This window comes from Bufo bufo, chromosome 2 (genome assembly GCF_905171765.1).
Source record: "Bufo bufo chromosome 2, aBufBuf1.1, whole genome shotgun sequence".
Lineage (NCBI taxonomy): Eukaryota > Metazoa > Chordata > Amphibia > Anura > Bufonidae > Bufo > Bufo bufo.
Genome location: NC_053390.1, coordinates 119,340,519 through 119,367,180, shown reverse-complemented (window position 1 = coordinate 119,367,180; position 26,662 = coordinate 119,340,519). Strand labels below are relative to the sequence as shown.

Here is a 26,662-nt window from a genome sequence, read left to right as displayed (position 1 = left end):
CCATTGTAATGTGGCAGCTTGTGCCTGGACCCACCAAGAGATTCTAAGAATATTCTCTGAATCAGAGAACCATTTTCAAAGTGTCTCAGGCCAAGACTGTTGATCACAGACAACCTGAAAATCACTAGAAGCTATTGCCTCTTTGTTTTGGCTATTGCTGCTGCCTGTTCCTCCACTACTCATCTCCAGTAGAAGAATAAGTAACAGCACAGGGGGCAGCGTCGGACTAAAGTCCCTTGGGCCTACCAGAGGAAATGATTCTGAGGGCCCACCCCAGGGGTATAGCTAAAGGCTCATTGGCCCTGATGCAAGAGTTCAGCCTGATGCCCCCTTTCCTTCAGTGCTTTGGGCACCTAGCCTTTCTGTTGCCTGAGGCAAAAACTCAAAAGGCACCGCCCCATGTCAAATTCTCAGCCTAAACCCTTCTCTCCAGCCCTGCTGTTAAAGAAATACATGAAAAAATTACATACAGATCTACAAAACATACAGGGTAATAGAGTGCCAAATACCTCTTACATTCAGTGATGTCTCCTCTTCTCTTTTCTTATCTTCTCCATTCGCACCATACCGCCATGATGACTCTTTTCGGACATCTCTTTTCTCTGCAGAATTTGACAAACAAACAACTTAGTTTCCTACTTTTCCATCATCCTCTCCACCTCCTCACCCCATCCTGCCACCCCCAATACTGTGCCCACTGTGCTCCCCAATACTATACAGAAATAGTCCCCCTGAAAATACTAGTACCACACAGATATTTATTGGCAAATAATAAAAAATAAAAATACCCCCTTATAATAAGTGCCAGTGCTAAAAATACCTCCCTATAATGTGCCCAAGTTTAAATATACCCCCTTACATACCCCCTTAACTTTCAGATCCGAACCCCATATAGCACCTCAAATCAGACCCCCATATCACACCTCAGATGAAACCCCCATCAGACCTCCATGTCAGACCCCCTTATCAGACCTCAATCAGACCCCCTTTAGACCTTCATGTCAAACCCCCATTTCAGACCTCAGATCAGAGCCCCTTTAGACCTCCATTTTTGACCCCCATATCAGACCTCAGACCAGACCCCCTTTAGACCTCCATGCCAGACCCCTCAAACCCCTTTTTGACCTCCATGGCAGACCCACCAGACCCCCTTTAGACCTCCAAGTTAGACGCCTATTTCAGATCTCAGATCAGAGCCCCTTTAGGTCTCCATGTTAAACCCCAATAAGACCTCAGATCAGACCCAAAATAAATAAATATGTTACCTCACCTGCTCCGCTGCTGCTCTCCAGTACTCGTTGTCTCCCCTGCAGTCACCCTCCCTGATGTTCATGGGGCCTGCACTGAACTGTCACCTGACTGCGTACAATGTCGTGGCATAGTGTGCACACTATGTCCTATTTCTGTACTCATCAGAACAGTGCAGTGCGGACCTGGAGACCCAGGGAGGATAGCACTCGCAGCGCTTCACTCCCCCCACCTCCTGCAGACTAGTGAGCGATTCCATAATGGAAGCGCTCATTAAAATTTGCTTTAACATACAGTAATTGGCAGTGTGCCACTGGCAAGGGGGGTCCTGTGGGCCTTTTGGCTTAAGGGCCTGGTCGCCATTGCAACCGCTGAGACCCCTATAGCTACGCAACTGGCCCAGCCTCTCCGGGCTTTTAATATTGATGACCTATCCTCAGGATAGGTCATCAATATCAGATTGGCAGGGCAGTGAGCAGGAAGAGAAACAGAAGACAGCATATGCACACTGCGCGCGCCTTCCCTTCATACAGCTGATTGGCGTGGGTGCGGGGTGTCAGATCCCTGCCAATCTGATACTGATGACCTATCCTGAGGATAGGTTATCAATATTAAAAGCCCTTTAAAGGGTCCTGTTTTACTGGGGGTCCATTATTGTCAGCTTGGGCCCACCAGAGGATTCTCTGGTGCTCTGGGGGACCAGTCCAACACTCATTGGAGATAATTCAGACTGCAGCACAGTGAGTAACTTACTTTGTTGCAGTCACAATACTTTGTGTATTTTGTCTGTTTTTGGGTGGGAGATGAAGGAGTCTTGCTTTCAAGCCCTGTGATTCCTACATACACTGCGTGCAGAATTATTAGGCAAATGAGTATTTTGACCACATCATCCTCTTTATGCATGTTGTCTTACTCCAAGCTGTATAGGCTCGAAAGCCTACTACCAATTAAGCATATTAGGTGATGTGCATCTCTGTAATGAAAAGGGGTGTGGTCTAATGACATCAACACCCTATATTAGGTGTGCATAATTATTAGGCAACTTCCTTTCCTTTGGCAAAATGGGGCAAAAGAAGGACTTGACAGGCTCAGAAAAGTCAAAAATAGTGAGATATCTTGCAGAGGGATGCAGCACTCTTAAAATTGCAAAGCTTCTGAAGCGTGGTCATCGAAAAATCAAGCGTTTCATTCAAAATAGTCAACAGGGTCGCAAGAAGCGTGTGGAAAAACCAAGGCGCAAAATAACTGCCCATGAACTGAAAAAAGTCAAGCGTGCAGCTGCCAAGAGGCCACTTGCCACCAGTTTTGCCATATTTCAGAGCTGCAACATCACTGGAGTGCCCAAAAGCACAAGGTGTGCAATACTCAGAGACATGGCCAAGGTAAGAAAGGCTGAAAGACGACTACCACGGAACAAGACACACAAGCTGAAACGTCAAGACTGGGCCAAGAAATATCTCAAGACTGATTTTTCTAAGGTTTTATGGACTGATGAAATGAGAGTGAGTCTTGATGGGCCAGATGGATGGGCCCGTGGCTGGATTGGTAAAGGGCAGAGAGCTCCAGTCCGACTCAGACGCCAGCAAGGTGGAGGTGGAGTACTGGTTTGGGCTGGTATCATCAAAGATGAGCTTGTGGGGCCTTTTCGGGTTGAGGATGGAGTCAAGCTCAACTCCCAGTCCTACTGCCAGTTTCTGGAAGACACCTTCTTCAAGCAGTGGTACAGGAAGAAGTCTGCACCCTTCAAGAAAAACATGATTTTCATGCAGGACAATGCTCCATCACACGCGTCCAAGTACTCCACAGCGTGGCTGGCAAGAAAGGGTATAAAAGAAGAAAATCTAATGACATGGCCTCCTTGTTCACCTGATCTGAACCCCATTGAGAACCTGTGGTCCATCATCAAATGTGAGATTTACAAGGAGGGAAAACAGTACACCTCTCTGAACAGTGTCTGGGAGGCTGTGGTTGCTGCTGCACGCAATGTTGATGGTGAACAGATCAAAACACTGACAGAATCCATGGATGGCAGGCTTTTGAGTGTCCTTGCAAAGAAAGGTGGCTATATTGGTCACTGATTTGTTTTTGTTTTGTTTTTGAATGTCAGAAATGTATATTTGTGAATGTTGAGATGTTATATTGGTTTCACTGGTAAAAATAAATAATTGAAATGGGTATATATTTGTTTTTTGTTAAGTTGCCTAATAATTATGCACAGTAATAGTCACCTGCACACACAGATATCCCCCTAAAATAGCTAAAACTAAAAACAAACTAAAAACTACTTCCAAAAATATTCAGCTTTGATATTAATGAGTTTTTTGGGTGAATTGAGAACATGGTTGTTGTTCAATAATAAAATTAATCCTCAAAAATACAACTTGCCTAATAATTCTGCACTCCCTGTACACTCCTGGAATATATGGGTCATGAAATGAGAATAAAAGTTACAGTCTCCAACTGGCCTTATGGCTGGCTGATTAATGTAATAACTATAAAATAGAGTTTGATGAGCTGGAATAACTTTCTAAATATATTTTTAACACAGGCAATGGCTTCTGCAAACCCAAATGAAGATGAGAAGAATAATAAGGCTCTCACTCATTTAAAAGAGATTGACCTAGAGCAGTTTAAGCATGCATTTTCAAAGTTTCCTATGTTAGATGTTAATACTGAAAAATTCTATGCCAACCAGAGTGCACAACACACTGCCATACGTGAACGTCTAGGAACAGCTTATAATGTTAACATGAGGTGGGAAGCCAAGAGACTGAAATCTTTTTTAACTTGTAAAAGAATATCGTTTTGGGCACCAATGGAGATGGCCAGTGCTGGGATGTATTATACTGGTGTTGAGGATAGCATGCAATGCTTCTGCTGTGGAATTGTTCTCTTTTGTACCAGATTGACGTTAACTCCTCGTGAACAGCATTTACAATTGAACCCCTCCTGTGGCTTAATTCAAGGCAAAGATGTGGGAAACATTGCTAAGTATGAGGTTCGAGTGCAGACTTCAGAGACTGGTCAAGAGTCTGCAGAGGCTTACTCAACAGAGGAGGCAAGACTAAGCTCTTATACCAACTGGCCGTTTTATGCAAAGATTCAACCTGCTCACCTCGCAAGCGCAGGATTTTACTTTACTGGTAGGCTTGTAAATGTGCAAAAAAATAGGTATGCAGCTCAATGATATTCTATGCAAACATTTATGCAAACCTGGGTAACCTGCTTCGGTCAGGGGTGGACTAGGAACTTAAATTGGCCCTTGAAAATTTTTTAAATAGCCCCATGTTGTAGGTGGCCCAAATTGACAGTAAGCAGGGGCAGCAATACCATAGCACAAAATACTGTCCCAGCAGAACCATATACAACAGTGCAGCACAATATATTGCCCCAAAAGATGTCTCTCTTTGGTGCCCATCTATAGCTGACATTTTCTGTCCTCGTCATCCAGTTGTCACTGGCACTGCCCGGGTACATGAGTACCTGATTCTCACAGAGTTAATTGCCGTTGAGAGCTCATTATGTACCCGTCCAGCGGCAGAGAGGAGGGCTTGGGTGGCCCCTTGGGCACTGGCCTACCAGTAAAATTTCCCTGTAGGATCTTTGGCCAGTCCACCCCTAGCTTCTGTAATTAGTCTTGGAAAAAGATAAATCCAAAAGGACACTGACTTGTTCATCGAGTTCCAAGCAGTATTCTGTTACCCTGTTCTATTCCTCTTTGCCTTACAATTAAAAGGCATGCACATCTACAGTATAGCTGAATAATGGGCCTTGGAATATAATAACGGGCCATGGCAGAACTAAGGGGGTGACGCTGATGCCAATTCTGATGCCTACTTGAGTTTTCAGTACATATACACATCTGATTGCAGAGTATTATTGTCCACTGGCATTGGCGGCTCCATAGTAGATTCTGTCATATTTGCAAAAAATAAATAAATGCAGCATTATTTTTCCATCTGTCACAGCTGGGGTTCCTTTTTTCTAAGACAGAACAGTAAATTGGAATTGCTAATGCAGATGTGAACATAGCCCTTGGAAAGCAGAATGTGTGCAGACTGTAAAGCCTGTATTACACTGCCCGATTTTTGGGCAGATAATTGCTAATGAGCGTTCGCTTGAAAGCTTGTTAGCGATCATCTGGCAGTGTAGTACTGCCACCAATTGCCTGACGAATGTGCGACCCGAATCTTTTGACATGTTAAAAAATTATCGTTTGCAGGTGGCAGATCCTGGTATCTAATAACGATCTGTTCCAGAAAACCACTATAAAGCATGGGGACGAGTGATGTCATAGGGATCCTTCCTCCCCATGCTGTTGAGGAGATAGCTGCATGTAACAGCAGCGGTCTCCACCACTAGCAGCAGGCGATTGCCGCGAGGGAACGCTTCCCTCCCGACAATCGTCTGCCACATCGAGCTGTGTAATACAGCCTAAAGGTCCATCGTGTGATCTGTTGCCTAGTTGATAATAGGATTTTCTTTTCTAGCACCACATACAGGTGAAACTCGAAAAATTTGAATATCGTGCAAAGTTCATTTATTTCAGTAATGCAACTTAAAAGGTGAAACTAACATATGAGATCGACTCATTACATGCAAAGTGAGATATTTCAAGCCTTTATTTGTTATAATTTGGATGATTATGGCTTACAGCTTATGAAACCCCAAAGTCACAATCTCAGGTACCCTTTGCTCAGGGGATATGGATTAATTAGCTGACTAGAGTGTGACACTTTGAGCCTAGAATATTGAACCTTTTCACAAAATTCTAATTTTAAGCTGCTTTAATGCAATTCCTTTTAATTTTCATTACTGAAATAAATGGACTTTTGCACGATATTCTAATTTTCCGAGTTTCACCTGTAGTATACTGTATTTCACCTGTAGTATACTGTATTTGCTACATAACAATAGCATTGGTACAGAGATAGGCAGATACTCAGGATAATATTCATACATCTAATATCCCATCATGCCAACTTCTACTCTATTAGTATATACTTGATTTGTCATCATATTTTATGCCATTTTGATTTTAAGTTGCATAGTGCATATAAAAAAAAACACATAGCAGAGCTAATATAGCCACAACCTCTTGATTTTCCTGACAAGTAAATGAAATAGATTTTATTTTACACCTTCAGGTAGAAGAGATATTGTCCAGTGCTTCTCCTGTGCTGGCTGCCTACGACACTGGGAGGAAAATGATGACCCCTGGAAAGAACACGCCAAGTGGTTCCCTGAGTGAGTCACATATATCTTCTTATAAGTAGAACATAAGCCTATGTTTGTGGTGCGATGTAGGATCAGTATCTGAAGCTAACGTTCCCATAACCTATAAGCCTGACATCCTCCAAAGGCGTGTCCTTTTGGCATACAGTGCATTCAGTCAGTCTGTGTCACTATGTCTTCTTTCTCAATTTAAAAGTGTAATTTGCTTTTGTAGGAGATCGTGCAACAAAATCTACACCACACAGTTTTTTTTACAGTGAGTCATGGGCATAAAGTTGTATAGGGCGGGGTTATATTTTTAGTGCACATGTTGAAAGATTTTGCCATGTTATATGCCAAATATGCACCACCAGCGTGGTATGATTGGAGCATAAAACAAGATAACTGATATGATTAATCTATCAAGCAAAAAGAGTTCACATTAACTGGTGAATGAATGGAACACTTTAGTATAAAACAAGATGTGAACCCACCCTATCACGTCTGATATGGCAGGTAACAGACTTGAGGCGCAGAGATGTCGGGCGGTAATAATTCAATTAAGAATTATTATTATGGTCATAAAAAATAATTAACCATAAAAAAAAAAAAAAATTATAAAATTTGTCATAAATTCTTAAAATCATGACCTGGTGAATTGCAGACAACCTAATCGATACAATTCACATCTGAGTCCGACTATAAGTTCTTTTGACGTGAGATGACGTTTATGATAAAAATGTAGTTCTGCATTATACAATAATACACAGGTATTATAAAAATATGCACATTTATTGGTTACAAGGTTATAAACATATATAAGTAAATAAACAATGATACATGCAAATGAATATATTCAGCGTTGATATAAAGCATTACAAGCTTAACAATACATGTGAGTGGAAATAACTTGTCACAGTATAACAAAGCTATTATTAGGTTAGGATATCAAAATAGGAACATAAGTTATATACATTACTTCTGTTCAGAGAAAACCTCATGATATCAGGATGGGCATGTCTAATCCTAGACATCAATATGGAATGCTAAATACATTCCGCCCCCTTCTAACCAACTACACATCACATGACTTCAAGATGGGCAAATCCATTCAAGGATATAACTTAGAAGAGATAACTGTATCCTTCCGCCCCATCCTGGACTATTTTAACATATGTGACTTTGGTAAGACTATTAAGACAAATAACAGGTATCTAGGATCATTGCTGGACCATATCTTAAATAGGAAGGACTTGAAACAATGGAAATCCATCACTTAGCTTAGCGAACAATGTTCTATCTATCTATATATATATATATATATATATATATATATATATATACAGTACAGACCAAAAGTTTGGACACACCTTCTCATTCAAAGAGTTTTCTTTATTTTCATGACTATGAAGGCATCAAAACTATGAATTAACACATGTGGAATTATATACATAACAAACAAGTGTGAAACAACTGAAAATATGTCATATTCTAGGTTCTTCAAAGTAGCCACCTTTTGCTTTGATTACTGCTTTGCACACTCTTGGCATTCTCTTGATGAGCTTCAAGAAGTAGTCCCCTGAAATGGTCTTCCAACAGTCTTGAAGGAGTTCCCAGAGATGCTTAGCACTTGTTGGTGTCACAAGCAGACAGCTGAGAAGCTCTGACAGGAGCCGTTCAGATCCTCCCCCTTGAGTTTCTTTGTTTTGGTTTCTGTTCCTCACCTCGTTAGGCTATCTCAGCTGTCATGCAGTCAGACTCATTACCTCCCTTTATATTCTCCCCCATAAGGTAGTTGGGTGTGGCTGATACTACTTCCTGGAATGAGTGTGCATGCTGTCTTCAGCTCCCAGCTCCCAGCTCCCAGCTCCCAACTACCAGTTCTCAGTTCACAGTCGTCTTCAGATAAGTGCTGTTTTGTATTTATGATTTTCTGTTGTCTGGATCCAGGTGACCCTGACTCCCTCCGTGTCTGTGTAGGGAGCCGGTGGTCGTGTCCCCTCACTATTGTAGGGCCTTTAGGTTAAGATAGCCGAGGTACGTGGATATGCGCCCATTCACCTTTAGAGTGGTCGCATAGGCTGAGCAATAAGGGAGAGCGGCAGGTCGATTGCAGGGGTCTCCCTTTTGTTCCTTAGTTGTGGATCCAGTTAGTCATCGTTTGTTATTTGTATCATATTGTTTCCTGTACACCATCCGTGACATTATCAGCCACCAAAACCGTCTCAAGCATGGATCCGGTTTCACTTTTGGCTGAACGCTTTCAGGGTCTTGCTTTGGAGGTAGCTGATCTCCGTGAGACTTTTTCTCAGTTTCAAGTGACCGGTTCAGCTTGCGTTCATGGAGTTTGTGCTGAGCCTAAGATTTCGCTCCCGGATACGTTTTCCGGGGGTAGTGAGAATTTTGTACGTTTTAGAGAGGCTTGCAAACTCCATTTTCGCCTTCTTCCCCATTCTTCCGGTGATGAAGAACGAAGGGTGGGCATCATTATATCGCTGCTCAGGGGTAATGCTCAGTCCTGGGCCTTTTCGCTGCCGGAGAGGGCACAACCCCTCCGTTCAGTGGATGAATTCTTTTTAGCCCTGGGTCAGATATATGATGATCCGGATCGTATTGCTCTGGCTGAGTCTAGACTACGTCTGTTATGCCAGGGTAAACAATCCGCAGAGATATACTGCTCAGAATTTCGGAGATGGGCAGCAGATACGGGTTGGAATGATGCTGCACTCCGAAGTCAATTTTGCTATGGTCTTTCTGAGGGATTGAAAGATGCATTTGCCTTTCATGAAAGACCTACCTCCTTGAATTCTGCTATGTCTCAGGCTGTTCGTATTGACAGGCGTCTTAAAGAAAGAGGAGAGATTTCTCCTTCTTATCATGCTCAGTCCCGGGACAGTGCAGCGGAGTCATTCTGTGCACAGGGGTCTCAGTCGCTGTCAGCCCCTTCTGAGCAGGAGCCCATGCAGCTGGGGTTGATTGCCTCTGACAATAGAGGATTCAGCCCGCAGGGCAGGGTTTGCTTTTGTTGTGGAGGTATAAATCATCTGGCAAATGTTTGTCCCTCTAGGAGATTCAGGCAGTTTTCTGGGAGTAATAAAGAGACAAAAAGGAAGAAATCTTTTAAGAATATTCCGTCTGTTACTATTGGCAGGGTTGAGGCGGAAATTGAAGAATTGTCTTTTGCTTGTAGTTCCCGTTTTGTCCTGCCTGCTAGGGTGGCGCTAAAGAGCAAGAGCATTTTTTGTGAGATTTTTGTGGATAGTGGAGCAGCTGTCAACCTCATTGATAACCAATTTGCAATAACTCATGGTTTCCAGGTATGCACTTTGCGAAAAAATATTCCTGTTTTTTCTATTGATTCAGCTCCACTTTCTCAGAAATCATTAAAGGGCATAGTTCACAATATCCGTTTAATTGTGAATGATACTCATGTTGAGGATGTGTCATGTTTCGTCCTTGGCGGTTTGCCTACTCCTCTAGTGTTGGGGCTACCCTGGCTCACTAAACATAACCCCACCATTGATTGGCCAGCGAGGCAAATAAATGGTTGGAGTGACTTTTGCAGAGAGAATTGCCTCATAACATCTATTTCTGAGGTTTCTACTAAAACTGTACCACCTTTCCTCTCTGAATTTTTGGATGTTTTCTCTGAGAGTGGAGTTCAGGATTTGCCTCCGCACAGGGAGTATGATTGCCCTATTGATCTCATTCCGGGTGCCAAGCTGCCTAAATCTCGTTTATACAATCTTTCCCAACCTGAGAGGGTCGCGATGCGTGCTTATATCTCTGAGAGTCTGAGAAAAGGACACATACGACCCTCAAAGTCACCTGTTGCCGCTGGTTTTTTCTTTGTTAAGAAAAAAGATGGTTCTTTAAGACCTTGTCTGGATTTCAGGGAGCTGAACAGTATCACTATTCGTGATCCGTATCCGCTTCCTTTAATCCCAGATTTGTTTAACCAGGTTGTTGGGGCGAAAGTCTTTTCCAAATTAGACCTAAGAGGGGCATACAACCTGGTTAGGGTCAGAGAAGGAGACGAATGGAAGACGGCTTTCAATACCCCTGAGGGCCATTTTGAGAATTTAGTTATGCCTTTTGGTTTGATGAATGCCCCAGCCGTTTTTCAGCATTTTGTCAACAGCATTTTTTATCATTTAATGGGAAAATTTGTATTAGTGTATTTGGATGACATTTTGATTTTTTCTCCTGATTTCAAAACTCATAAGGAACACTTATGTCAGGTCTTACTCATCCTGCGGGAGAATAAATTATACGCGAAACTGGAAAAGTGTGTGTTTGCGGTTCCGGAGGTCCAATTTCTGGGGTTTCTTGTCTCCGCTTCTGGTTTTCGCATGGACCCCGAGAAGGTCCGCGCTGTGCTTGAGTGGGAGCTTCCTGAGAATCAGAAGGCGCTGATGCGTTTTTTGGGCTTTGCTAATTATTACAGGAAATTTATTTTGAATTATTCCTCTGTTGTTAAACCACTCACGGATATGACCAAGAAGGGGGTAGACTTTTCTTCCTGGTCGGTAGAGGCGCGTAAGGCCTTTTCTAATATCAAGGAGAGTTTTGCTTCCGCTCCCATCCTAGTACAACCTGATGTTTCCTTACCCTTCATAGTTGAGGTTGATGCTTCTGAGGTAGGGGTGGGGGCGGTCTTGTCTCAGGGTTCCTCTCCTGCCAAATGGCAACCGTGTGCCTTTTTCTCAAAGAAGCTCTCCTCCGCAGAGAGAAATTATGATGTGGGAGATAGGGAATTGTTGGCCATCAAGTTGGCTTTTGAGGAATGGCGCCATTGGCTAGAGGGAGCCAGACACCCTATTACCGTGTTTACTGACCATAAAAATCTGGCCTATTTGGAGTCAGCCAAGCGTCTGAACCCGAGACAGGCCAGATGGTCTTTGTTCTTTTCAAGGTTTAATTTTGTTGTTACGTTCCGCCCTGGGGTTAAGAATGTGAAGGCAGATGCCCTGTCACGTTGTTTTCCGGGAGGTGGGAATTTTGAAGACCCGGGTCCCATTTTAGCTGAAGGTGTGGTGGTCTCTGCTCTTTTTCCTGAATTGGAGGCAGAGGTGCAGGCAGCCCAGTCAGAAGCTCCTGATCTTTGTCCTCCTGGGAGGTTGTTTGTGCCTCTCGCTTTGAGACACAAGATTTTTAAAGAACACCATGATACGGTCCTTGCTGGCACCCGGGGACAAGAGCCACACTGGATCTCATTGCTCGGGAGATTCTGGTGGCCTGCGCTTCGTAAGTCGGTTGAGGGTTTTGTGGCAGCTTGCGAGACTTGCGCTCGTGCCAAGGTCCCTCACTCACGCCATCAGGTCCTCTCCTTCCTTTGCCCATTCCTTCCCGTCCTTGGACACATCTGTCCATGGACTTCATAACGGACTTGCCTCGTTCCTCGGGGAAGTCTGTGATTCTGGTGGTGGTGGACCGTTTTAGCAAAATGGTGCACTTTATCCCTTTTCCCGGTTTGCCCAATGCTAAGACGCTGGCGCAGGCATTTGTTGACCACATTGTCAAATTGCATGGGATTCCTTCTGATATAGTCTCTGATAGGGGCACGCAGTTTGTTTCCAGATTCTGGAAGGCTTTCTGTTCTCGCTTGGGGGTTCGCTTGTCATTCTCTTCTGCTTTCCATCCGCAGTCGAATGGCCAGACAGAGCGTGTCAATCAGAATCTGGAGACATATCTGCGCTGTTTTGTGGCGGAGAATCAGGAGGATTGGTGTTCGTTTTTGTCCCTTGCTGAGTTTGCTTTAAATAACCGTCGTCAGGAGTCCTCTGATAAGTCACCATTTTTTGGTGCATATGGGTTTCATCCGCAGTTTGGGACTTTCTCTGGAGAGGGCTCTTCTGGTTTGCCTGATGAGGACAGATTCTCCTCGTCTTTGTCATCTATTTGGCAAAATATTCAGGATAATCTAAAGAATATGAGTGAGAGATATAAGCGTGTGGCAGATAAAAGACGTATGCCTGGTCCGGACCTGAATGTTGGTGATTTGGTGTGGCTGTCTACCAAGAATATCAAATTGAAGGTTCCCTCCTGGAAGTTGGGTCCTAGGTTTATTGGGCCTTACAAGATCCTGTCTGTCATCATCCTGTTGCCTACCGTCTTGATCTTCCTCAGACTTGGAAGATCCATAATGTTTTCCATAAGTCCTTATTGAAACCTTATGTTCAACCTATTGTACCCTCACCTTTGCCTCCTCCTCCGATTATGGTTGATGGGAATCTTGAATTTCAGGTCTCTAGGATTGTGGATTCTCGTCTTGTCCGCGGTTCCCTCCAGTACCTCGTTCATTGGGAGGGTTATGGTCCTGAGGAGAGGATGTGGCTCCCAGTGACGGACATTAAGGCCTCTCGCCTCATCAGGGCTTTCCATAGGTCCCATCCTGAGAAGGTGGGCCCTGAGTGTCCGGAGTCCACTCCTAGAGGGAGGGGTACTGTCACAAGCAGACAGCTGAGAAGCTCTGACAGGAGCCGTTCAGATCCTCCCCCTTGAGTTTCTTTGTTTTGGTTTCTGTTCCTCACCTCGTTAGGCTATCTCAGCTGTCATGCAGTCAGACTCATTACCTCCCTTTATATTCTCCCCCATAAGGTAGTTGGGTGTGGCTGATACTACTTCTTGGAATGAGTGTGCATGCTGTCTTCAGCTCCCAGCTCCCAACTACCAGTTCTCAGTTCACAGTCGTCTTCAGATAAGTGCTGTTTTGTATTTATGATTTTCTGTTGTCTGGATCCAGGTGACCCTGACTCCCTCCGTGTCTGTGTAGGGAGCCGGTGGTCGTGTCCCCTCACTATTGTAGGGCCTTTAGGTTAAGATAGCCGAGGTACGTGGATATGCGCCCATTCACCTTTAGAGTGGTCGCATAGGCTGAGCAATAAGGGAGAGCGGCAGGTCGATTGCAGGGGTCTCCCTTTTGTTCCTTAGTTGTGGATCCAGTTAGTCATCGTTTGTTATTTGTATCATATTGTTTCCTGTACACCATCCGTGACAGTTGGCCCTTTTGCCTTCACTCTGCGGTCCAGCTCACCCCAAACCATCTCGATTGGGTTCAGGTCCGGTGACTGTGGAGGCCAGGCCATCTGGCGCAGCACCCCATCACTCTCCTTCATGGTCAAATAGCCGTTACTTTCAAAGTTTTCCCAATTTTTCGGCTGACTGACTGACCTTCATTTCTTAAAGTAATGATGGCCACTCGTTTTCTTTACTTAGCTGCTTTTTTCTTGCCATAATACAAATTCTAACTATTCAGTAGGACTATCAGCTGTGTATCCACCTGACTTCTCCTCAACGCCACTGATGGTCCCAACCCCATTTATAAGGCAAGAAATCCCACTTATTAAACCTGACAGGGCACACCTGTGAAGTGAAAACCATTTCAGGGGACTACCTCTTGAAGCTCATCAAGAGAATGCCAAGAGTGTGCAAAGCAGTAATCAAAGCAAAAGGTGGCTACTTTGAAGAACCTAGAATATGACATATTTTCTGTTGTTTCACACTTGTTTGTCATGTATAAAATTCCACATATGTTAATTCATAGTTTTGATGCCTTCAGTGTGAATCTACAATTTTCATAGTCATGAAAATAAAGAAAACTCTTTGAATGAGAAGGTGTGTCCAAACTTTTGGTCTGTACTGTATATATATATACAGTCATGTGAAAAAATTAGGACACCCTTTGAAAGCATGTGGTTTTTTGTAACATTTTAATAAATGGTTATTTCATCTCCGTTTCAGCAATACAGAGAGATTAAAGTAATCCAACTAAACAAAGAAAACTGAAGAAAAGTCTTTTCAAGATCTTCTGTAAATGTCATTCTACAAAAATGCCTATTCTAACTGAGGGAAAAAGATAGGACACCCTTCACATGTATTCCCTCTTAAATTGGCTCAGATCTCACACAGGTATATCACACCAGGTGCACATAATTAGTAGATCGTTACTCTGCATGTTGAATGAGGCTTGCCCTATTAAACCTCAGACATTTAGTTTGGTGTGCTCCTGACTGTTGAAGTGAGAGTGAGCACCATGGTGAGAGCAAAAGAGCTGTCAGAGACTTCAGAAAAAAGATTGTAGCAGCCTATGAGTCTGGGAAGGGATTTAAAAAGATCTCAAAAGATTTTGAAATCAGCCATTCCACTGTCCGGAAGATAGTCTACAAGTGGAGGGCTTTCAAAACAACCGCCAACATGCCCAGGACTGGTCGCCCCAGCAAGTTCACCCCAAGAGCAGACCGCAAGATGCTAAAAGAGGTCTCCAAAAACCCTAAAGTGTCATCTCGAGAACTACAGCAGGCTGTGGCTACTGTTGATGTAGAAGTACATGCCTCTACATCAGAAAGAGACTGTACAAGTTTAACTTGCATGGGAGGTGTGCAAGGAGGAAACCTTTGCTTTCCAAGAGAAACATCGAGGCCAGACTGACATTTGCCAGAGATAAAGTTGACAAAGACCAGGACTTCTGGAATAATGTTCTTTGGACAGATGAGTCCAAAATTGAATTATTTGGACACAACAGCAGAGGACATGTTTGGCGTAAACCAAACACAGCATTCCAAGAAAAGAACCTCATACCAACTGTGAAGCATGGAGGTGGAAGTGTCATGGTTTGGGGCTGCTTTGCTGCAGCAGGACCTGGTCAGCTCACCATCATAGAATCCACGATGAATTCTACTGTGTATCAGAAGGTGCTTGAAGAACATGTGAGACCATCAGTTAGAAAATTAAAGCTGAAGCGGAACTGGACCATGCAACATGACAGATGACCCAAAACATACTAGTAAATCAACCAAAGATTGGCTGAAAAAGAAGAAATGGAGAGTCCTGGAATGGCCAAGTCAAAGTCCAGATTTGAATCCCATTGAGATGCTGTGGGGTGACTTGAAAAGGGCTGTACGTGCAAGAAACCCCTCAAACATCTCACAGCTGAAAAAGTTCTGCATTGAGGAGTGGGGTAAAATTTCCTCAGACCGATGTCGAAGACTGGTAGATGGCTACAAGAACCGTCTCACTGCAGTTATTTCAGCCAAAGGAGGTAACACTCGCTATTAGGGGCAAGGGTGTCCTATCTTTTTCCTCAGTTAGAATAGGCATTTTTGTAGAATGACATTTACAGAAGATCTTGAAAAGACTTTTTCTTCAGTTTTCTTTGTTTAGTCGGATTACTTTAATCTCTCTGTATTGTTGAAACGGAGATGAAATAACCATTTATTAAAAATGTTACAAAAAACCACATGCTTTCAAAGGGTGTCCTAATTTTTCACATGACTGTATATATATATATATATAAAAGCAATCATTTAATGCTTTGTTAGATTATGAGTCCTTGATTCTTCTGCAGGGTAGAATAAAGTCTCACAATATCCTAAGACTACATCTTATTAATGTATTTATTTATTCGCCAATCTAGATGGTATAATTTCACCCACACTATCAAATTAGTCTTAATAAAATGAAATATTCTCTGTGTCTCTTACCAAGTTCTGGTAGGAATCTGACTTCTGCTCCTAGGAAAGCTTGGTGGTCCATCAAAGCGCATCTCACCATGGCTTTCATCTTGATAGACCCCTCTAGAGAGCTCAACTTGTCTTTTTTTCTTCTCCTCCTCTTTTCTCTCCCCTTTGTGTGGTTTATGATCACAAACTTATCAGTTAGACACACCATCCTAGTTTGAAACTTTCCAATCATTGTCAGAAGGGCGTGACCACTGATAATAAATGTGACATCATAACATTACCCAGAATGCACTTTTCCTACTGTTGTAATGTCACCTACTCATACCTAGGTGGCACTTCTGTAGAAGCTATTTGCATCATAGTATAAAGGGTTAACTTATGCAAGTCTGAATAAAACGTATTCTATACATTTGATCTTAGAAGCTTTAATTCAAAGCTATAGGGATTAATTCTGACACTTGTAGCAATTAGAGACAGACCTCTAGGCGTCTCTTTGAATGTTTCTCACACTGTTTATCTATGGACCATAATGATATGAATGGGCCTTGTTTTCTCGCAGAGATATCAGTACCTCCTCTGTCATACCAAAGATGTGATTAATTGTTACAAAACACACATCTTTATAGACACTCTTTTAGAGATTAATATTCTAGCGAGAAATATATATAATATACTGGATGCATTTTGTCTTCATAACATACAACAAAATAATATAAAGTAATATATATATATGTCCTACTGATTGTCTTACGCTAAGGAATAACTAAGGATCATTAAATGAATACATACATATTATATAATTTGCTTCATTAATAAATACCTAATTGTATAGGTAATTATCACCAGCTGCTTCTTATCTTTATCTCCCGTCTTAAATTTATAAGTAGACAAAGAGTATTCTTCTCAGACTGGTACATTCATGAGAAGAATAACACTAAAAATAGAAACCTTTATACACAGAAACCTTTGTGCGACCTTACTTTGGCCTACTCAAGACATACAAAATTGTAAATATAGTCGAGCATGGCTCTTAAAGGCAATGAACATCCATCTTGACTAGAATAATTGGATATCAATGTATATACCTATGAAAAGGCACAACAGAGAGGAGGGAAGGAGGGTACCCTTTCACTAGGGAGAGGGAGAAGTGGTGACCCCTAACTCACCTAGTACTGGCACCTGGCTGCCCTGACGTCCCTAGACAGGCTGCTAACCCCTACGCCGATCACGTGCTTCGTCAGTGGCTTACCCTGAACGAAACCCTAGGTAGTGAGTAGGGTGGTGGGAGCACTAGTCCTCACCACTGACAGACACCTAGGGTAACAACATGGAAAGGACAAACAACACATACAATCCCTGAAGGGCGACAACAAACAGGAGGCAACAAACAGACGAGAACCGGCGATCCGACAGCACCAGTTTCAACTGTTCCAACAGCTCCACAGCAACTCCAACTCCACCAGAGGTCAGAATAGAAAATCTGGAAGCAAGGTCTATATCTGGTAACAACAGAAGTAGAAAGGGAAAATATATAGTAGCTGGGAATGGCTGACAAAGAACAGCTGAAAGGAAAAGCTACAGATTCCTAAATGGGACATAAAGGGTCGCAAACCTAAGCAGGAAAACCTGGACCAGAATCCATTCCCACAACTAGGTCATGGAGCGATCCCTTGAAACCAAGCGAGTAGCCACCTGCTGCGACCTTCTGACCCCAGGCATAACAAGGTCAGCGATAGGTCGTGACACCCTCGTGACAGTACCCCCCTTTCTACGAGGGGCCACCAGATGCTCAGGACCAGGTCTTTCCGGATGAGAAATGTGGAAAGAACAAATTAAACTACTGGCGTTTACTTCCAATGCTGGCACCCACATTCTTTCTTCCGGACTGGTAACCCCTCCAATGCACCAGATATTGAAGGGAGCGACAGACAGAATGAGAATCAACAATTCTTGCCACCTCAAACTCAAATTGCCATCTACAATAATTGAAGGGGGCGGTAATGGTGATGGTTTCCAGAGGTACAACATACTTTTTGAGCAACGATTTATGAAATACATTATAAATTTTCAATGTTTGAGGTAGCTCCAGGCGAAATGCCATGGGTTAATGACGGCGACTATTTTATAACGACCAATAAACCTAGGACCCAATTTCCAAGAGGGAACCTTTAACTTAATATTTCTAGTTGAGAACCACACATAGTCATTCACCCTTAGATCCGGACTTGGCGAACGTTTTCTATCAGCCATACGTTTATATCTGCCTCCATATTTTTCAATTGCTTTGAAACCTTTCGCTATTACAGAAGAGAATGATGACGTAAACCGTTCTTCTTCAGGGATCCCAGAAGGCTTCCCCTCACCAAAAGTGCAAAATTGAAGATGAAAACCATATGCACCAAAAATGGTGACTTACCAGTTATTCTTGACGGCGAGTGTTTATAGCAAACTGGTGTGTTTCGGTCTGGCCATTCGACTGCGGATGGAAGGCTGAGGAGAAGGACAAATGTATCTGTCACAACCAGACAGCTGAGAACTCTGACAGGACCGTCCAGATCCTTCCTCCTTGACTTTCTTTGTTTTGATTCTGTTCCTCATCTCGTTAGTCTATCTCATCTGTCATGCAGTTGGACTGATTGCTTCCCTTAAGTTCCTCCCATAATGGCAGTAGTGTGCGGCTTATACAACTTCCTGGAGTGTGTGTGCATGCTGTTTCTATTTCTCAGTCCTCTGCAAGATAAGTGTTGTTCCTTTATTTGTTATTTTCTGTCTGCTGGATCTTAGGAGACCCTGACTCCCTCCGTGTCTGGTGTAGGGAGCCGGTGGTCGTGTCCCCTCACTATTGTAGGGTATTCAGGTATTAGATAGCCGAGGTACGTGGATATGCGCCCATTCACCTTTGGGGTGTTCGCATAGGCTGAGCAGTGAGGGAAAGTTGCAGGTCTTAAGCAGGGGTCTCCTGTTTGTTCCTTAGTTGTGGATCCAGTGAGTCATTGATTGTATTACATTGTCCTGTTTCCTGTACACCATCCGTGACATTATAAGCCGCCTACTGTCACAACCAGACAGCTGAGAAGCTCTGACAGGAACCGTCCAGATCCTCCTCCCTGAGTTTCTTTGTTTTGATTTCTGTTCCTCATCTCGTTAGTCTATCTCAGCTGTCATGCAGTTGGACTGATTGCTTCCCTTTAAGTTCCTCCCCATAATGCAGTAGTGTGCGGCTTATAATGTCACGGATGGTGTACAGGAAACAAGACAATGTAATACAATCAATGACTCACTGGATCCACAACTAAGGAACAAACGGGAGACCCCTGCTTAAGACCTGCAACTTTCCCTCACTGCTCAGCCTATGCGAACACCCCAAAGGTGGATGGGCGCATATCCACGTACCTCGGCTATCTAATACCTGAATACCCTACAATAGTGAGGGGACACGACCACCGGCTCCTAAGATCCAGCAGACAGAAAATAACAAATAATAGAACAACACTTATCTTGCAGAGGACTGAGAAATAAAACAGCATGCACACACACTCAGGAAGTTGTAGAAGCCGCACACTACTGCATTATGGGGAGGAACTTAAAGGGAAGCAATCAGTCCAACTTGCATGACAGCTGAGATAGACTAACGAGATGAGGAACAGAAATCAACACAAAGAAACTCAAGGAGGAGGATCTGGACGGTTCCTGTCAGAGCTTCTCAGCTGTCTGGTTGTGACAGTACCCCAAGACGAGAACAAAAAGCTCTCCAGAATTTAGAAATAAACTGGGTTCCCCTATCCGAAACAACATTGGAAGGGACCCCTTGAAGCTTCACAATTTCACTTATAAAATCCTGAGCCAGGGTTTTTAGCATTGGCAACGCGGGTAAGGCAATGAAATGCACCATTTTACTGAACATGTCTACTACTATCAGGATAACAGTTTTACCCGCAGATACAGGTAGGTCAGTAATAAATATACAGATACAGGTGTGTCCACGGTCTGTTGGGAATGACCAGTGGCAACAGAGACCCCACCGGACGAGTATGAGTAACTTTGGTAACAGGTGGACACAAAATCAACTACATCCTGGTGCTAACCTCAGCTACCAAAAAACGACGAGACAATAGATCCGAGGTTGCCCTACTACCAGGGTGCCCAGCGAGTGCAGAGTTATGATGTTCTTTTAATATTTCAAGGCGCAAATTCAAAGGCACAAACAACTTCCCTGGGGGACAGGAGACCGGGGCGTCCCTCTGAGCCTCCAACACCATCCCTTACAGGTCTGAGTGTAACGCACAGACAACCTCCCCCTTTTGTAAAATCGTCACCGGATCGTCAACATCATCCCCTCCAGGAAAACGTCGGGATAACGAATTACCGGACAATAGGTAATAACAAAATTAAACCTGGTAAAAAAACAAAGACCACATAGCTTGTCTAGGGGTAAGACGTTTAGTAGACTCAAGGTATAACAGGTTTTTATGATCTGTAATCACTGTGATGGGATGAGCTGCCGCCCTCCAAAAAGTGACGCCATTCCTCGAACGCTAATTAACAGTTAAAAGTTCCCTGTTGCCTATATCATGATTTTCTCAGCTGCCGACAATTTCTTAGAAAAGAAAGCACAAGGATGCCCATTTACTTGGAGATGGACCCTGGACAGTACAGCCCCCACCCCACCACTGATGCATCAACCTCCACAATAAAAGGTTGAGAAACATCAGGCAGATCAGTATGGGTGGCAGAGGTGAAACTCTCATTTAGAGAGGAAAAAGCCAGTTTAGCAGAATCAGACCATTTAGAAAAATCAGTCCCCTTCTTAGTTATGTGAGTAAGGGGTTTGACAATCACTGAATAGTTCTGAATGAATTTTCTATAGAAATTGGAAAAACCCCAAAAACACTGCAGAGCTTTTAGGTTCGCAGGAAGATCCTATTCTAGGATCGCGCAGACCTTCTCTGGATCCATACGGAACCCCAAAGCTGATCGCAAATACCCTAGGAATTGTACTTCCTGTACGGCGAACACACATTTCTCCAATTTAGCATATAACTTACCGTATTTTTCGCCCCATAAGACGCATCCCCCCCCCCAAAAAAGTGGGGGGGGAAATGCCCCTGCATCTTATGGGGCGAATACTAATGAGCGCTTTCCATTATGGAAGTGCTCATTAGTACCGGAGGACCGGAAAGCGGTGAAGACTCTGTACTCACTGCTTCCTGGTCCTCGGCTGACCTCTGTGCAGTGGCTGCGCACAGCGTGAGGGCGCTCTGTGACCCTCACGCTGTGCGCACCATTCACAGCACAGCCGACAGCAGGAGAATCACGGGCGGTGAGGAGCGGCAGCGTCCAGGAGCAGGAGAGGTAAGTGTTTTTTTATTTTATAAAAACATGAAGCTGCTTGGGGCTGATCTGATATGGGGGCTGCAATGGGGGTGATGAGAGGCATAAAGCTGATAATGGGGCCTGAAAGAGGCATAAGGACTGATATGGGGGCTAATGAGAGGCATAAGGCTGATAATGGGGACTGATAAAAGCATAAGGACTAATATCGGGCTAATGAGAAGCATAAGGCTAGGAATGGGGGCTGATAAGAGTCATAAGGACTGATATGGGGGCTAATGAGAGGCATCAGGGCTGATATGGGGGCTGATGAGAGGCATAAGGCTAATAATGGGGGCTGATGAGAGGCATAAGGACTGATATGGGGGCTAATGAGAGGGCATGGAGGCTGATGAAAGGCATGGGGCTCTTATCTGAGGTCTCATTGGGGGTCATTTACATTGGGGCTGAGCTGACGTGCTGATTGGGGGTCTGATCTGAGGTCTTATTGGGGTCTTATTAACATTGGGGGTCTGATTCGGACTGTCAGCTGAGGTCTGATTACATTGGGTGTCTGATTGGTGGTCTGACCCTGAGGTGTAATGAAAAAATATTTTTTTCTTAGGGCTACAAGTCACACGGCGCCATTTTTAGCACCAGTGAAAGTCTATGGGGCTATTCACATGGCCATTCTTTAATGGCCAGTGAATAGCATCCGATCAAAAATTGTCCTATCTTTGGCCGTTTTCACAGCCGGACGGACCCCATTGAAATCAATAGGACAGTTTTTTAATGGCCGATTGACAGGAGTGCATCCCGTCTAATGGCCGTTAAAAACGGCACACAGGCATTTAGGGGTTAAAAGAACAAAACTTACCTCATCCACTTGCTTGCGGTGCGGCAGTCCTCTTCTCTCTTCATTGAGCAGGACCTGCGATTTGCGTGGTGACGTAACCACGTAGGAGCGTGCAGTGACGTCATCGTGCACCTTCGGCAGGTCCCGTTCTGTGAAGAGAGAAGAGACTGCTGCAGCGCGAGCAAGTGGATAAGGTGAGTTTTTTTTTTTTTTTTGTTGTCGGGACACTTATGGGGGCATTATATAAACCATGGGGGACATTATAAAAGCTGGGGTCCTAAAAAATATATATAAATAAACACACTATGGGGGACATTATTTAAGATGGGGCCCTACATTGGGGGCATTATTAAAGCTGGGGCAGCAACAAATAAATTATATACCCCGTGGGGGACATTCATTTAGCTGGGGGCTTACATGGGGGCATTATTAAAGCTGGGGCAGCATAAAAAAAAATCCTACACTATGGGGGACATTATTTTAGCCGGAGGCCTACCATCCTGTTGGTGGTCTCAGAAGGGTGGGTGCAGAAATAACTGCCAATCAAATTCATCAATTTTTTCATGTCCGTTTTTTTAACGGACATGAAAAGACTGATGCAAAACGGACATTAAAAAACGGACACACTGCCAGAAAATGGATGCACACACTGATGCAAAATGGTCATGAAAAACTGACAGTGTGTCCGTTTTTAACGGATGTTTTTTGTCGTGTGCATGAGGCCTTATTGTCCTCCTCTAAAACCTAGGTGCGTCTTATGAGCCAAGGCGGCTTATAGGGCGAAAAATACGGTATTCGTGGAATGAGAGGAAGAGGATAGGGGTATCGGATAGTTATCCGATTTAGTTCACGAAAATCTAGGCAAGGACGCAGGCCCCCATCTTTCTTCTTCACAAAGAAGAACCCTGCAGCCAAGGGTGAAGAGGAGGGTCTGATATGTCCTTTAGCCAGACTCTCGGAAATAGAATCCTTCATGGCTTGTCTTTCGGGGCCAGAAAGATTATATAACCTGGTCTCAGGTAACTTTGCTCCAGGGAGCAGGTTAACCGGGGAATCATATGGACGATGGGTTGGTAACTCCAGACACCCCTTCTCAGAGAAAACATCTTCAAAATCGGACACAAATGCTGGTAAGGTTTAAATGGAGGTGACTGAGCAACTGCTACTTAACCCCTTAAGGACATAGGGCGTACAGGTACGCCCTTGTGTCCTGGTACTTAAGGACACAGGGCGTACATGTACGCCCTGTGTATTTTCAATCACCGCCGCGCGGCGGGCGGTGATCGGAACCCCGTGCCTGCTCAAATCATTGAGCAGACACCTCGGCTAAATGCCCGCGGGGGTCCCGTGACCCTTGAATAATCGTTGGTGTAAAGTGGGTATACCAGGGTGTCAGCACATTGCTGACACCCTGGTATAAATGGCTGACATCTGTGATGCGATGTCAGCCGTTTAACCCTTTCCATACCGCGGTCCGTACGGACCGCTGTATGGAAAAGGTTAACAGCTCAGGGAGCTCCCTCCCTCTCCCATCGGGGGGCTGCTGTGCCTTTGCAGCCCCCCGATGGAGAGGGAGAGAGCCCCCAGACAGCCCCCCTCCTTACCCTTCCCCGTCTGCGCAATTGTGGCCACAACTGAGCAGACGGGGAAGGTTCCCATGGCAACAGGACGCCTTCTCAGGCATCCTGCTGTCCATAATGCTGAACAGATCTGTGCTAAAGGCATAGATCTGTTCAGACAAAGTGCAGGTAAAATACAGTACAAAACACTATATAGTGTACTGTACTGTATTATAAAGACATCAGACCCACTGGATCTTCAAGAACCAAGTGGGTCTGGGTAAAAAATAAAATAAAAAAAAGTGAAAAAAAGTAAAAATCAAAAAACACATTATCACTGATTAAAAATGAAAAAATATAAAATTCCCTACACATGTTTGGTGTCACCGCGTCCGTAACGACCTGATCTATAAAACGGTCATGTTACGTTACCCGAATGGTGAACGCCATAAAAACAATTGATAAAAAACTATGATGAAATTGAAATTTTGCCCACCTTACTTCCCAAAAAAGGTAATAAAAGTGATCAAAAAAGTCACATGTACACCAAAATAGTGCCAATCAAACCGTCATATTATCCCGCAAAAATCATACCCTACCGAAGATAATCACCCAAAAACTGAAAAAACTATGGCTCTTAGACTATGGAGACACTAAAACATTTTTTTTTGTTTTAAAAATGAAATCATTGTGTAAAACTTACATAAATAAAAAAAATTGTATACATATTAGGTATCGCCGCATCCGTGACAACCTGGTCTATAAAATTACCACATGATCTAACCTGTCAGATGAATGTTGTAAATAAAAAATAAAAAAGTGCTGCACAAAAAGTGTAATATAGAGCAACCAAAAATCATATGTACCCTAAACTAGTACCAACAAAACTGCCACCCTATTCCATAATTTCTAAAATGGGGTCACTTTTTTGGAGTTTCTACTCTAGGGGTGCATCAGGGGGGCTTCAAATGGGACCTGGTGTCAAGAAAAACAGTCCAGCAAAATCTGCCTTCCAAAAACCGTATGGCATTCCTTTCCTTCTGCGCCCTGCCGTGTGCCTGTACAGCAGTTTACGACCACATATGGGGTGTTTCTGTAAACTACAGAATCAGGGCCATAAATAATGAGTTTTGTTTGGCTGTTAACCCTTGCTTTGTAACTGGAAAAAAATATAGAATAAAATGGAAAATCTGTCAAAAAAGTGGAATTTTGAAATTGTATCTCTATTTTCCATTAAATCTTGTGCAACACCTGAAGGGTTAACAAAGTTTGTAAAATCAGTTTTGAATACCTTGAGGGGTGTAGTTTCTTAGATGGGGTCACTTTTATGGAGTTTCTACTCATGGGGTGCATCAGGGGGGCTTCAAATGGGACATGGTGTCAAAAAAAACAGTCCAGCAAAATCAGCCCTCCAAAAACCAAACGGCGCACCTTTCACTCTACGCCCCACTGTGTGGCCGTACAGCAGTTTACGGCCACATATCAGGTGTTTCTGTAAACTACAGAATCAGGGCCATAAATAATGAGTTTTGTTTGGCTGTTAACCCTTGCTTTGTAACTGGAAAAAAAATATTAAAATGGAAAATCTGTCAAAAAAGTGAAATTTTGAAATTGTATCTCTATTTTCCATTAAATCTTGTGCAACACCTAAAGGGTTAACAACGTTTGTAAAATCAGTTTTGAATACCTTGAGGGGTGTAGTTTCTTAGATGGGGTCACTTTTATGGACTTTCTACTCTAGGGGTGCATCAGGGGAGCTTCAAATGGAACATGGTGTCAAAAAAACAGTCCAGCAAAATCAGCCCTCCAAAAACCAAATGGCGCACCTTTCACTCTACGCCTCGCTGTGTGGCCGTACAGTAGTTTACGGCCACATATGGGGTGTTTCTGTAAACAGCAGAGTCAGGGCAATAAAGATACAGTCTTGTTTGGCTGTTAACCCTTGCTTTGTTAGTGGAAAAAATTGGTTAAAATGGAAAATTAGGCAAAAAAATGAAATTCTCAAATTTCATCCCCATTTGCCAATAACTCTTGTGCAACACCTAAAGGGTTAACGAAGTTTGTAAAATCCGTTTTGAATACCTTGACGGGTGTAGTTTATAGAATGGGGTCATTTATTGGCGGTTTCTATTATGTAAGCCTCGCAAAGTGACTTCAGACCTGTAGTGGTCCCTAAAAATTGGGTTTTTGTAAATTTCTGAAAAATTTCAAGATTTGCTTCTAAACTTCTAAGTCTTGTAACATCCCCAAAAAATAAAATATCATTCCCAAAATAATTCAAACACGAAGTAGATATATGGGGAATGTAAAGTCATCACAATTTCTGGTGGTATTACTATGTATTACAGAAGTAGAGAAACTGAAACTTTGAAATTTGCTAATTTTTCCAAATTTTTTGTAAATTAGGTATTTTTTTGTGCAAAAAAATAAATAAATTTTGACTTCATTTTACCAGTGTCATGAAGTACAATATGTGACGAAAAAACAATCTCAGAATGGCCTGGATAAGTCAAAGCGTTTTAAAGTTATCAGCACTTAAAGTGACACTGGTCAGATTTGCAAAAAATGGCCTGGTCCTAAGGGGAAATAAGGCTGTGTCCTTAAGGGGTTAAAGGGAACCTGTCACCAGTTTTATGGTGTCCTAACTAAGGGCAACATAAATAAGCGACTGATTCTCTTAGCAAAATGCTGGGTCACTTTCTTTAATTGACCCAGTCAATCTGCCAACATCTTTTATTGAAAAGCTCCAGCTCATAATGATGAGTCCTGAATATTCATGAGCTCCTGACTCTCCCCGCCTACCTGCTGCTGATTGACAGTTATTTTCCATATGAATCAGCAGCAGCTGGGCAGGGGAGTGGCTATAGCTCTAAATTTAAAAAAACGCTGGACTCACTGACATCACGCTGGACTCAAATCAGCTCATTAGCATGCGGCATGTGGCATCTTTGTGTGTATATTATGAGGTAACCATCTGTCACACCAGTAAGTGAATACATCTAAGGCACTTTTTA

At 43.3% G+C, this 26,662-nt stretch overlaps 1 protein-coding gene across 1 annotated transcript in view; it reads left to right on the top strand.

Annotated features, from left to right (window-relative positions):
- The first annotated feature begins 3,800 nt into the window (after positions 1–3,800).
- LOC120992473 (NLR family apoptosis inhibitory protein) overlaps positions 3,801–26,662 on the top strand; it is a 98,712-nt gene continuing 75,850 nt past the window's right edge. The window contains exons 1-2 of the mRNA XM_040421479.1: positions 3,801–4,391; positions 6,396–6,495. Of these exons, the coding sequence (XP_040277413.1) occupies positions 3,905–4,391; positions 6,396–6,495 (587 nt within the window). The 5' untranslated portion in view covers positions 3,801–3,904. The remainder of the gene's footprint in view (positions 4,392–6,395; positions 6,496–26,662) is intronic.